Source organism: Balaenoptera physalus (assembly GCF_965194825.1).
Source record: "Balaenoptera physalus genome assembly, chromosome: 5".
NCBI classification, from domain to species: Eukaryota; Metazoa; Chordata; class Mammalia; order Artiodactyla; family Balaenopteridae; genus Balaenoptera; species Balaenoptera physalus.
Window position 1 is genome coordinate 89,201,235 of NC_138884.1, and position 14,293 is coordinate 89,215,527.

A 14,293-nucleotide genomic window follows, 5' to 3' on the forward strand; every position below is an offset into this window, starting at 1 on the left:
ACTAAATTCTAATTGGAGAAAGCCAACTTGCTTTTGGCCAGCATACCTGTAAGGCTGGCAAAACCAAAACCAGGAAGAAACAAATCAAAAATCCCCAAAGTCCCTGATGAAGGTGGCGTGCTTATGCAATGGCCTGAGGCATTGGGACTCTTGTAGAGCTGGCCCCCAGGCTGACACTGCAGACTCTGCCCTGTGCCCTGAAAACCTGGCTCGAGCATACTTCGGTGTCCCACCATCTGTCACTTGGCATGGTGGGGCACACCACAGACCACTAAACCCCTGGGGCTTTTTGGCATGGCAGACAGCAGTCAACTGTGTATAATTTAGGGCCCAAGCTGAATAAACCAAGCTCCTTGGAACTCCTAATTATAGAACTGAGTGAAAAGTTTTACCCCTAGAAGACCACTGGATCCAGTGTCTGTGGAAGGTCTTAGTATGAGTAGGTATATTCTTCCCTTTTTGAGTGATCTAACTGTTCACTAAGTGAGAAAAAAATATTCTCTCTGATTATGCCTATATGGTGATTTTTTTTTTACACATGCATTAAAATGTATTACATTATATGGAGAAGATCTGAATAGGCTTTCTCCATGTGCTTAGAGAAGCTAGTTAAACATACTAAGAGGAAATTTGGAGTATCATTAGGTGGTAGATGGGGGAGTATTACCACCCTAGCAAAGGCCACTTCTGTGTCTGACATATATTCTGAGGAAATTTTGCTTCTCTTTTAGATATCTCCCGTGATGGAAGCAGAAGAATTAACTAATGACATATTAGCAATAAAAAATATAATTCCTACAAAAGATGATATCTGGGCCACATTTGAAGTCATAGAAAATGAAGAGCTTGGTAAGTGGTTCTCATGGTAGGGATTCTTAAGTTGCTTAAAGTATGAAGAAATACTATTTTTGTGACAAGTCATTACTAACATTTTATGTTTTTCTAAAGCTTAACATCTCGTTATGACTTCCCTTCTACCTCATTGCATGTGTTGATATATGTTAGTGCCACTTGAGGTTGCCCTCCTATGATTTTACTCATCAAAGTAATTAGATTATTTTATTGACCATAAACATATAATATAAAACATTAGGCATGTATGTTGCTGCCTCAGGAAATAAGGCCTTATTTATAAGAACAAGCAATTTGATTTGTAACAATATTCTAAATGTCACCACCACCATCCACCTTATTCTACCTTATTCCTGTATGCTACTTATTTAACAAGAACAAGAGTACTGATTTAAAAGGTTATTTATTATTTTTTAAAATAATATTGTTTTAAGCCTAGCAGAAGCTTACTTTTCATTTTTTCTTTTTCATCTTTAATGGAGTGAATCAGGTATTTTGTCATCTTTTATCTCAGATGCAGAAGGATAAAGAGAACTTTTAAAACACCTTGACTTCCCCAAGAGTAATAAGCCTAACATTGTAATGACACCATTTGGTTTTAAAGACCTCTAGGAAAAAAAAATAAGATGCAGAACGTCTTTGTACCTTGACCATCTGTCTAGCTGATACCTGCTAAGGTCTTGGGACCCTTTCAAGTATAGATGTCAAACTGCCAAAAGTAAAATCTTGCCACCCACAAGCTCAAGACAAAAATTAAAACTGAACGTTAAAATACCTCATCATGTATTATTAGGAGTCTTGTAATCAGTGTTAGAATGAAATGGGATTATCAAATACTTTGTCTTTCATTATTCCATCTTGATGTTTTTATTCCTTGTTTTCTTTTTATTGTGCACAATTCTTTAAAAATATAATTTGTATTAAAACACTACTTTCCAATATTCATTGCCAAGATTCAGTGACACTGGTCCTTCGGTGTCAGTTCACACTGTCTCCCCCATAGTCGGGCTCAGTCTGCCCTACTCACAGAAGGTGCTTTGTCAAACGACTCCTGTGACCCCCAACTGCCAAGTCCAGTGGATTTGCTTCCGGCTTTACTTTGCTTGTCCTTACTGTGGCATTTATTGCTAATGACCATTCCCTTTTTCTTGGAAAGTGTTCACTCTATTTTCATTGCTGCCTGGATTCTCCTCCTGGTGCTCAAATCGTTTTATCTCATTTGTCAATTCTTCTTCCTCTGTCTATTCCCTAAGCAGTGGGTTTCTGCTGCTCTGATCTTTTACCATCTTTTCTCATTTTACATTTCTCTATAGATGATCACTTCTACCCTTTGTGCTTGACTAAAGTGCAAGCAGGTGTTTCCCAAGTGTGCCTTTATTCTTCCCCCTCTGGCCCACCCGTTTACCTCCTTTAAAACCCAGACTAAGGGTTCCATTGCACTTTGTCTTTATCTTTTTTTATAATGCCTATATGTGGATTTATTTTTGTCTTTCTTGATGAGAACTCTTTAGAAGGAAGGAGGGACTCTCTTTTTTTCTATCTTTAGTACAGTCTCTGTCTCTGGCACAGTGCCTAGTACTAGCTGCCATACAATTAAAATCTTTTGCACAAGTGAAGCACACTTTTGTATTACTATATGGTTCAATGGTGGTAATGTCTTGATTTTTGTTTAATTTTAAGGGGAGGGGATAGGTTACCAGCTTCATCATACTTGTGAGTAAAAGATAACTGTCAGCATTACTGCCAGAATTATCTTTCTAAATCACAAATAGGATCATATTGTTTTATTTTTTTTCTTTTAATTTTCATCATTTTTGTTGTTGTGGTTGTGGTTTTAAACATCTTTATTGGAGTATAATTGCTTTACAATGGTGTGTTAGTTTCTGCTTTATAACAAAGTGAATCAGCTATACATATACATATATCCCCATATCTCCTCCCTCTTGTGTCTCCCTCCCTCCCACCCTCCCTATCCCACCCCTCTAGGTGGTCACAAAGCACTGAGCTGATCTCCCTGTGCTATGTGGCTGCTTCCCACTAGCTATCTATTTTACATTTGGTAGTTTATATTAGTCCATGCAACTCTCTCATATTGTTTTAAAACCATTTAAAAACTTTCATTATTGGAGAAAAGACAGACTTATCATTGTACTGGGAAAACTGGATAGCTACATGTAAAAGAATGAAATTAGAACATTTTCTCACACCGTATACAGAAATAAACTTAAAATGGACTAAAGACTTAAATATAAGACCTGAAACCATAAAACTCCTAGAAGAGAACATAGACAGAAGACTCTTTTGATATAAATTGTAGCAATATTTTTTGAATCCGTCTCCCAAGGCAAAAGAAACAAAAACAAAAATAAACAAATGGGATCTAATTAAACTTAAAAGCTGTGCACAGCAAAGGAAACCATCAACAAAACAAAAAGACAACCTACAGAATATGAGAAAATATTTGCAAATAATATATCTGTTAAGAGGTTAATATCCAAAATATATAAAGAACCCATACGAGTCAGTAGCAAAAAAATCCCCAAATGACCCAATTAAAAAATGGGCAGAGGATCTGAATAGACATTTTTTCCAAAGAAGACATGTAGGTGGCCAACAGGCACATGAAAAGATGCTCAACATCACTAATCATCAGGGAAATGCAAATCAAAACCACAATGAGATATCACCTCACACCTGTCAGAATGGCTATCATCAAAATGTCTATAAATAACAAATGTTTGCAAGGATGTGGAAAAAAGGGAACCCTAGTACACTGTTGGTGGGAATGTAAATTGGTGCAGCCACTATGGAAAACAGTATGGAGGTTCCTCAAAAAACTAAAAATAGAGCTACTATATGATCCAGCAATTCCACTCCTGGGTATATAGCCAGAAAAGACGAAAACTGTAATTTGAAAAGATACATGCACCCCAAAGTTCATAGCAGCATTATTTACAATTGCCAAGATACGGAAGCAACCTAAGTGTCCATCAACAGACGAATGGATAAAGAAGATGTGATATGTATATACAGTGTATGTACAGTGAAATACTAGTCAACCGTAAAAAAGAATGAAATTCTGCCAATTGCAACAATGGGATGGACCTAGCGAGTATTATGCTTGTGAAATACATCAGAAAAATACAAATACTCTGTTATAGCCACATATAGTCACTTATATGTGGAATTTAAGAAGTAAAGCAAACGAATATATATAACAAAAGAGAAACAGACTCACAGGCATAGAGAACAAATTAGTGGTTACCAGAGGGAGAGGGAAGTGGCAGAGGCAAGATAGGGGTAGGGGACTAAGAGATACAAACTACTGTGTATAAAATAAATAAGCAACAAGGATATATTATACAGTACAAGGACATGTAGCCATTATTTCGTAATAACTTTAAATGGAGTATAACCTATAAAAATATTGAATCACTGTGTTGTACACCTGAAACTAATATAATATTATAAATCAACTATACTTCAATATATAAATACGTACCCTTTCATTATTTCTTCGTTATCCATATTATCCATCCTTCAAGATCCAGCTCAAATGCCCCTTCCTCCAAGATGGTAATTAGATGAATATAGTTCTCACTGATCTTTTGTGATTATTTGCTTAAAGATCTATAATACTGCATACTAATCTGACTTGTAGAATAGTAACCTGGCTCTGCCTTATGTTCTTTAGGATTTACCATATCTTTTAGATCTTTATATCTCTTGGTACCTCTAGCATAGTGTATGATGTGGAACATATTTTCAATATCTTGTTAACTTAGGTGGAACAGGATAGGGGTGCATTCTGAACCTGAGTGACTGGGATTGTTGCTGCTTGGATAGATGTATCCAAATACGGAAGGCACAAAAAAAGTGATTTCTGCTTATAGATTAGGAACCACTAGGAGATATCAAAGCCCTGGTTAGCTCTTAGACAGCTGATGGTCTCCTGCATGCTTCTGTTGCTGTTTTTTTTTGTTTTTTTTTAGGAGAGCCACAGCAAAAAAATGAATCATGGATTTGGGGGTAAGCATCCTCTCCCTACCACCCTTGTTCTCTCAGGGGTTGAGTCAAAGCATATCCCTGTGTCACAGCTCTGGAGGTCTGTGCCTTTGGGCATTGGTCTTTAGGACTGAGAGGAGTAAGCAGAATGGATGAGGATAGGAAGAATTATGTACAGCTAGAAGAGAGATTGCAATATATCTGGAAACAGTCTTTTTAAATTTCACCTGGGAAAATGAAGGGAGGCTTACCCTGAAAATGACTAATTATCAACTTGCATGTGCCTGTTAGTACATCACAAATGGTAAGATTGGAGTCAAGTTTTTTTGTTGTTGTTGTTGTTGGTTCCTTCTCACTAATTAAAAAAAAGTTATTTTGATGAAGATATAAAAAGACTAGGAGACTTCAAGCTGTCTTGACTTGTGAATGTCCAAATATGTAATCAAAGGAACACCCCATGTACATCAAGAAAGAATACATCTGATGGAGTTAGGAATTCAAATTTGGCATGGTTTTAATGTCTGGTCAACCATTCAAGTCGAAATTGCCAGAAGGGAAAACTAAGATTATTTTCACTGCTTTTAGAGGAACAAAGCTAAGAAAGCAACAAAGGGGCCTGTGATTATGTTGGCTTACTGGAGCAGATGGGACCTGTGTGCTCCACCTGACCTTCTGAAATGTTAAGAGCTTTATTTCTAGTAACATGCAGGGAAGATAAAGTGAAATGTAAAAAGAAGATAAAAGTGAAGGCATTGGTAGTCACAAGATTGTAGTTGATAGGAAGAATGTCAGCAGGGAATTGGTGCTTTTTCTAATGTAAATATAAATCCTCCAAGTAACTGAAGCAACCATAAATAAATGAATGAATGAATGAATGAATGGATAAATAAGTGAACCAGAAGTGCTGGATTTTATTTTAGGTACCTGTAACTTTTAAAGCAATAGTTCTCTACCCTGTCTTTTCCAGTGCCCCCTTTGTATAATAGATATTTTGTTTGGTCCCTTTACTCTCCTGAGATACTCTATTATACCCATTTAAAATATGTTATAACCTAATTATAGAGATAAGTAAAAGGAAAATATGTATTATAATACATAAATGCTCAGACATTCCTATATAGTCGAAGATAATGAAAATATAGTCTTAAATTTATAAATGGAATGATCATGGATGTGACAGCTACAAATGCAGACTGATACAAGCATGTCAGTTTGTGACTCATGTATCCTTAGCAGAATTGCCATCATTGGTGAAATGGCATCTTAGTCTGTTCAGCCTGCTAAAACAGAACTCCACAACAGACATTTGCTTCTCACAGTTCTGGAGGCTGGGAAGTCCAAGATCAAGGCACCAGCAGGCTTGGTGTTTGGTGAGGGCCTGCTTCCTGGATCACAGATGTCCATGTTTTCACTGAGTCCTCACATGATAGAAGGGAGCTTGAGGGATCTCTTTTATAAGAGCACTAAACCCATTCAGGAGGGCTCTGCCTTCATGGTTTAATCACCTTGCAAAGGGACCACCTCGTAATACCATCACATTGGGGATTAGTTTCAACATATGAACTGGGGAGGGGGCGTGTGAAGGGGGCAAACATTCAGACCATAGCAAATGGTAAACAACTCTTAGGAAAGTTCTGACAGACAAAGCACAATCTTTTTTTTTTTTTTTTGCTCATATAGTAGCTAGAGTCATGGGAAAAAAAACACCACATTAAAACCATATAAAATATTTTGAGAATTTATATGTAAAGCTGAGTTAGATTCTAAGCTGTTAGTTTATAAGTAGGTTTTCCTTTTAAATGAATGTCTGTGGGACATTTGAAATTTGTACTAGATGGAGAACAGGTCTTTCTCTGTTTCATTCTTTGAAAGATGCCAGGCAATCAGGACAAGCTGAAGCCCACCTTAGGAGAGGGTATCACTTTCACCATACTTATAAAGTACACTGTTATTTTAATGCTTCATCTTAAAAATGAACCTGTACCCTGCCAATGTAGTCCCATACCCCTTAGGTTCTTCATATACTGAAAAAAATTAACTGCCCACGGGGCCTCATTTAAGTGGGCTTCCTCACTGAGAGGTTCAAGTTTGTGAAGCAGTTACTTTCTACACAGCAGTATCATAACAAAATGTTTTCTTCCTTCTCCTCATAGCTACTATGAAATGGAAGATCAGTTCATTTTTAATCAGTCTTTCTAGCTCTTCTCTTGATTGACACAAGTGCTGTCACCCTCTGAGTATGTGGATAGGGCAGAGAAAGACTTGCATGGCTCTAGGCTTGGCACTAAAAATTTAATTATTAAGGAAGTCATAATTGTCTCTGGAAATCCTGTGTCATTCCTGCCAGAAGTTTAAGGACAACACCTGTTATTTCAGGTGGAAATGAATAGTTCTCTATTTAACAAGGTAGGCCAGGTTTAATTCTGTGGACAAGATTTTAAACTATTGAGAACATGATTTACCTAGCAAAAGAACCACCTCCAGACCTGTTGTTAAATAACTACACTGAATTTTCAGCAATTTTAATGCTAGAGATAGTGTGCAAATGAGTTATTTCTAATAATGCCCTAATGCCAGCTGACTTACATAGCATAAAATCTATCATGACAGATGGTTTTAAATGTAACTATTAATAAAAACTTGTTTATTTGTAGGAATTTATATTCCAACAACGTTTGATGACTCAGTCCATTTTTCCTGCCTCTTACTTCTTTCTTTTATAATTGTATCATTTGACAGTCTAGCGATTTAAAATATTTATCTTTTCAACCCATTTTTCAGCTCTGTCATTAAGCAGGAACTTGGATCTTCAGGATTTTCATTCTCCTGAAGTATTTCATACTATGCGACTGATGTGAAAAACATACTTGGCTAATTTTTTGCACATCTATATTTATCTCTATGTCTGCTGTGATATATTTCAGTATAACTAAGAGCACTTCAGAACTATCACTATTGTATCTACTTGTAATGGTGACCCTCTTTAATATAAATGTTCTGATATTTGGAAGTCTCATTACAAATTTAATCTTGTAATACAGGAGAGTACGCTTTTATTTCAATCCAGATAGTTTTGCAGTTAAGAGTATCATTCCCACTGCCAAGCCAACTGCAATATCATCAGTTTCTTTACATATGGGATGCTGAAACTACCTTATTTCCTTACCATCTTCTCACTAAGGAAAGGAAAGTAAAGGAGAAAGTGTGAACTGAATTGTTTTTCACTTTGCTTATATTACCTTATTTAGTCCTCAGAAATATCTTGGTGAGTTGATACTTTTTCCCCAAAATTACATGTGTGAAAATCATCATGGGGAGGTTTACATATTTGTCCAAAATAAAACCAAGTGTAGTAGTTATGATTTGGGGCTGTAAAGTCAGATACATTTGAGAGTCAAATCTTTGTTCCTTACCAGCTGTTTGGCTTTAGGCAAGTAGTTGAACTTCTCTGGGAAACCAGTATTAAGGAGAATGTGATATATTTGGTCTTTTTTACTTGTGATTTTATTACCAATTAAAATAGCATGGGTCATATACAAGTGTGATGCTACTGACATACGCTTTGTTGTTTGTCATTAGCATTAATTACTACTTTAACCAAAAACAAAAAGCCAAGTACTATTCGTTTTACATATAGGAGGGTATGAAAGAGCTGAACTGACTTATAAAGGCTCTGGTACCAGGAAAGTTACATCAACATCTTCATGTTAGAGCGTATGTTCTTCTATTTCAATTATGCTATTTTCAGTGTACTGTGAAAAGGCTTGAATTTCTTTTTTTCTCAGCATATGCTTCTGTCATAACATTTTATTAACTGACTGGCATATTTTGATCAGCAAAACACTTTCCTATGAAACTTTGATTGTAATTTTAAAAGCCTGTGATTTTTTTGTTAACTCTATGCTAAGAACTTGTGATGTATTTAAAAATATGCTTACATAAAACAGATGTATATGAATGAGTATTTATCAAGGAGAAATCATTATTTTTTTTAATTTTTTAATTTTAATTATTTTTTTACACAGCAGCTTCTTATTAGTCCTCCATTTTATACACATCAGTGTATACATGTCAATTCCAATCACCCAATTCATCACACCACCATCCCCACCCCCCAAGGCTTTCCCCCCTTGGTGTCCATATGTTTGTTCTCTACATCTGTGTCTCAATTTCTGCCCTGCAAACCAGTTCATCTGTACCACTTTTCTAGGTTCCACATATATGCGTTAATATACCACATTTGTTTTTCTCTTTCTGACTTACTTCACTCTGTATGATAGCCGCTAGATCCATCCATGTCTCAAAAAATGACCCAATTTCGTTCCTTTTTATGGCTGAGTAATATTGCATTGTATATATGTACCACATCTTTTTTATCCATTCATCTGTCGATGGGCATTTAGGTTGCTTCCATGACCTGGCTATTGTAAATAGTGCTGCAGTGAACATTGGAGTGCATGTGTCCTTTGAATTACGGTTTTCTCTGGGTATAAGCCCAGTAGTGAGATGGCTGGATCATATGGTAATTCTATTTTTAGTTTTTTAAGGAACCTCCATGCTGTTCTCCACAGTGGCTGTATCAGTTTACATTCCCACCAACAGTGCAAGAGGGTTCCCTTTTCTCCACACCCTCTCCAGCATTTGTTGTTTGTACATTTTCTGATGATGGCCATTCTGACCGGTGTGAGGTGATACCTCATTGTAGTTTTGGTTTGCATTTCTCTAATAATTAGTGATGTTGAGCAGCTTTTCATGTGCTTCTTGGCCATCTGTATGTCTTCTTTGGAGAAATGTCTATTTAGGTCTTCTGTCCATTTTGGGATTGGGTTGTTTGTTTTTTTAATATTGAGCTGAATGAGCTGTTTATATATTTTGGAGATTAATCCTTTGTCCATTGATTCGTTTGCAAATATTTTCTCCCATTCTGAGGGTTGTCTTTTCATCTTGTTTATGGTTTCCTTTGCTATGGAAAAGCTTTGAAGCTTCATTAGGTCCCATTTGTTTATTTTCGTTTTTATTTCCATTACTCTAGGACATGGATCAAAAAAGATCTTGCTGTGATTTATGTCAAAGAGTGTTCTTCCTATGTTTTCCTCTAAGAGTTTTATAGTGTCCGGTCATACATTTAGGTCTCTAATCCATTTTGAGTTTATTTTTGTGTATGGTGTTAGGGAGTGTTCTAATTTCATTCTTTTACATGTACCTGTCCAGTTTTACCAGCACCACTTATTGAAGAGGCTGTCTTTTCTCCACTAAATAGTCTTGCCTCATTTATCAAAGATAAGGTGACCATATGTGCATGGGTTTATCTCTGGGCTTTCTATCCTGTTCCATTGATCTATATTTCTGTTTTTGTGCCAGTACCATACTGTCTAGATTACTGTAGCTTTGTAGTATAGTCTGAAGTCAGGGAGTCTGATTCCTCCAGCTCCACTTTTTTCCCTCAAAAGTGCTTTGGCTATTTGGGGTCTTTTGTGTCTCCATACAAATGTTAAGATTTTTTGTTCTAGTTCTGTAAAAAAAGGCCATTGGTAATTTGGTAGGGATTGCATTGAATCTGTAGATTGCTTTGGGTAGTATAGTCATTTTCACAATATTGATTCTTCCAATCCAAGAACATGGGATATCTCTCCATCTATTTGTATCATCTTTAATTTCTTTCATCAGTGTCTTATAGTTTTCTGCATACAGGTCTTTTGTCTCCCTAGGTAGGTTTATTCCTAGGTATTTTATTCTTTTTGTTACAATGGTAATTAGGAGTGTTTCCTTAATTTCTCTTTCAGATTTTTCATCATTAGTGTATAGGAATGCAAGAGATTTCTGTGCCTTAATTTTGTATCCTGCAACTTTACCAAATTCATTGATTAGCTCTAGTAGTTTTCTGGTAGCATCTTTAAGATTATCTATGTATAGTATCATGTCATCTGCAAACAGTGACAGTTTTACTTCTTCTTTTCCAATTTGTATTCCTTTTATTTCTTTTTCTTCTCTGATTTCCGTGGCTAGGACTTCCAAAACTATTCTGAATAATAGTGGTGAGAGTGGACATCCTTGTCTTGTTCCTAATCTTAGAGGAAATGCTTTCATTTTTTCACCATTGAGAATGTTTGCTGTGGGTTTTTCATATATGGCCTTTATTATGTTGAGGGAGGTTCCTTCTATGCCCACTTTCTGGAGAGTTTTTATCATAAATGGGTGCTGAATTTTGTCAAAAGCTTTTTCTGCATCTATTGAGATGATCATATGGTTTTTTTTCTTCAATTTGTTAATATGGTGTATCACATTGATTGATTTGCGCATATTGAAGAATCCTTGCATCCCTGGGATAAATCCCACTTGGTCATGGTGTATGATCCTTTTAATGTGCTGTTGGATTCTGTTTGCTTGTATTTTTTTGAGGATTTTTGCATCTATATTCATCAGTGATATTGGTCTGTAATTGTCTTTTTCTGTACTATCTTTGTCTGGTTTTGGTAACAGGGTGATGGTGGCCTCATAGAATGAGTTTGGGAGTGTTCCTTCCTCTGCAATTTTATGGAAGAGTTTGAGAAGGATGGGTGTTAGCTCTTCTCTAAATGTTTGATAGAATTCACCTGTGAAGCCATCTGGTGCTGGACTTTTGTTTGTTGGAAGATTTTTAATCACAGTGTCAATTTCATTACTTGTGATTGATCTGTTCATATTTTCTGTTTCTTCCTGGTTCAGTCTTGGAAGGTTATACCTTTCTAAGAATTTTTCCATTACTTCCATGTTGTCCATTTTATTGGCATAGAGTTGCTTATAGTAGTCTCTTAGGAGGCTTTGTATTTCTGCGGTGTCTGTTGTAACTTCTATTTCATTTCTAATTTTATTGAGTCCTCTCCCTCTTTTTCTTGATGAGTGTGGCTAATGGGTTATCAATTTTGTTTATCTCCTCAAAGAACCAGTTTTTAGTTTTATTGATCTTTGCTATTCTTTTCTTTGTTTCTATTTCATTTATTTCTGCTCTGATCTTTATGATTTCTTTCCTTCTGCTAACTTTGGGTTTTGTTTGTTCTTCTTTCCCTAGGTCCTTTAGGTGTAAGGTTAGATTGTTTATTTGAGATTTTTCTTGTTTTTTGAGGTAGGCTTGTATAGCTATAAACTTCCCTCTTAGTACTGCTTTTGCTGCATCCCATAGGTTTTGGATCATTGTGTTTTCATTGTCATTTGTCTCTAGGTATTTTTTGATTTCCTCTTTGCTTTATTCAGTGGTCTCTTGGTTATTTAGTAACGTATTGTTTAGCCTCCATGTGTTTGTCTTTTTTACGTTTTTTTCCTTGTAATTCATTTCTAATCTCATAGCGTTGTGGTCAGAAAAGATGCTTGATATGATTTCAATTTTCCTAAATTTACTGAGGCTTGATTTGTGACCCAAGATGTGATCTATCCTGGAGAATGTTCCGTGTGCACTTGAGAAGAAAGTGTAATCTGCTGTTTTTAGATGGAATGTCCTATAAATATCTATTAAATCTATGTGGTCTATTGTGTCACTTAAAGCTTGTGTTTCCTTATTAATTTTCTGTGTGGATGATCTGTCCATTGGTATAAGTGAGGTGTTAAAGTCCTCCACTATTATTGTGTTACTGTTGATTTCCTCTTTTACAGCTGTTAGCAGTTGCCTTATGTATTGAGGTGCTCCTATGTTGGGTGCATATTTATTTATAATTGTTATATCTTCTTTTTGGATTGATCCCATGATCATGATGTAGTGTCCTTCCTTGTCTCTTGTAACATTCTTTATTTTAAAGTCTAGTTTGTCTGATATGAGAATTGCTACTCCAGCTTTCTTTTTATTTCCATTTGCATGGAATATCTTTTTCCATCCCCTTACTTTCAGTCTGTATGTGTCCCTAGGTCTGAAATGGGTCTCTTGTAGACAGCATATAGATGGGTCTTGTTCTTGTATCCATTCAGCAAGCCTGTGTCTTTTTTTTTTTTTAAACAAATAAATTTATTTTTAAAAAAACAGTAAAATAAACAGTATTCACAGAAGCAGTAAATTCATATTCTGTTTCTACTAAGTTTCAGGGAATTCTGTTTCTTTATTTTGTGCATTATTATTAATGATAACCATGGTATTTGTAAGTCATGATGTTATCTCATGGTATTGAATAAATGTGATGGTAACATCAGAAAAAACAAACTTATCCTGAAAAAAGACATTTGGGCTATAGCAAGCCTGTTCATGGACTTAGGCATAATAACATTCTTAATTAAGTCTCTTAGCTCAAAGAGGTATGCTGAGCAACATACTTGCCCTTTAGAATGTACCAGGATGTCTTTATAGCTCTATATTACTTTTATAAATAACATGAGAAAAAAATGAAGATATTTCCATTTTTATTTTTAAAAGGTACATAAAGGAGGGTCCAAAGGAAGTCTCCAAATGAGACCAACAAACTCCCAAATCTGTGTGTAACTATCAAAATTTCTGAGTCAGCAATTAAATATTTGCTTTAAACTTTCTATTAAAATAGAATAAAAAAGAAACACAGCACAACTTCTATAGGGATATCAGGATAGTCATAACAATAAATCTGGCTTGGTGTAAACATGACTATTATTATATTTTCTCCCCTTCCTGGGAGACATAGCCAAAAATGCTTAAATTAACCCCAAGATGGTAATAGAAGTATAACCTGGGCCGTCAATTCAATTTGTACTAAACATTGATTTATCTGCAAATAAATGTTAATTTCTTTCCTTCCAGTTCAGAAATACACCTTTAATAATTTTTCATTAGCTTGGAAGAAGCCTGTGTCTTTTGGTTGGAGCATTTAATCCATTCACGTTTAAGTTAATTATCGATATGTATGTTCCTATTACCATTTTCTTAATTGTTTTGGGTTTGTTTTTGTAGGTCCTTTTCTTCTCTTGTGTTCCCCACTTAGAGAAGTTCCTTTAGCATTTGTTGTAGAGCTGGTTTGGTGGTGCTGAATTCTCTTAGCTTTTGCTTGTCTGTAAAGCTTTTGATTTCTCCATCGAATCTGAATGAGATCCTTGCTGGGTAGAGTAATCTTGGTTGTAGTTTCTTCCCTTTCATCACTTTAAGTATATCATTCCACTCCCTTCTGGCTTGTAGAGTTTCTGCTGAGAAATCAGCAACCTTATGGGAGTTCCCTTGTATATTATTTGTCATTTTTCCCTTGCTGCTTTCAATAATTTTTCTTTGTGTTTAATTTTTGCCAATTTGATTACTATGTGTCTCGGCGTGTTTCTCCTTGGGTTTATCCTGTATGGGACTCTCTGTGCTTCCTGGTCTTGGGTGGCTATTTCCTTTCCCATGTTAGGTAAGTTTTCGACTATAATATCTTCAAATATTTCTCGGGTCCTTTCTCTCTCTCTTCTCCTTCTGGGACCCCTATAATGCGAATGTTGTTGTGTTTAATGTTATCCCAGAGGTCTCTTAGCCTGT

At 35.7% G+C, this 14,293-nt stretch overlaps 1 protein-coding gene across 10 annotated transcripts in view; it reads left to right on the forward strand.

Annotated features, from left to right (window-relative positions):
- ARAP2 (ArfGAP with RhoGAP domain, ankyrin repeat and PH domain 2) overlaps nt 1–14,293 on the forward strand; it is a 206,873-nt gene that overhangs the window by 137,240 nt on the left and 55,340 nt on the right. For 8 of the 10 annotated variants that reach the window (XM_082464518.1, XM_082464520.1, XM_082464521.1 and 5 more), the window contains one exon: nt 732–849. In XM_082464518.1, the coding sequence (XP_082320644.1) occupies nt 732–849 (118 nt within the window). Of the gene's footprint in view, nt 1–731; nt 850–1,329; nt 3,315–14,293 lie in introns of those variants that run through there. The other 2 variants (XM_082464515.1, XM_082464522.1) reach the window with 2 other exon arrangements.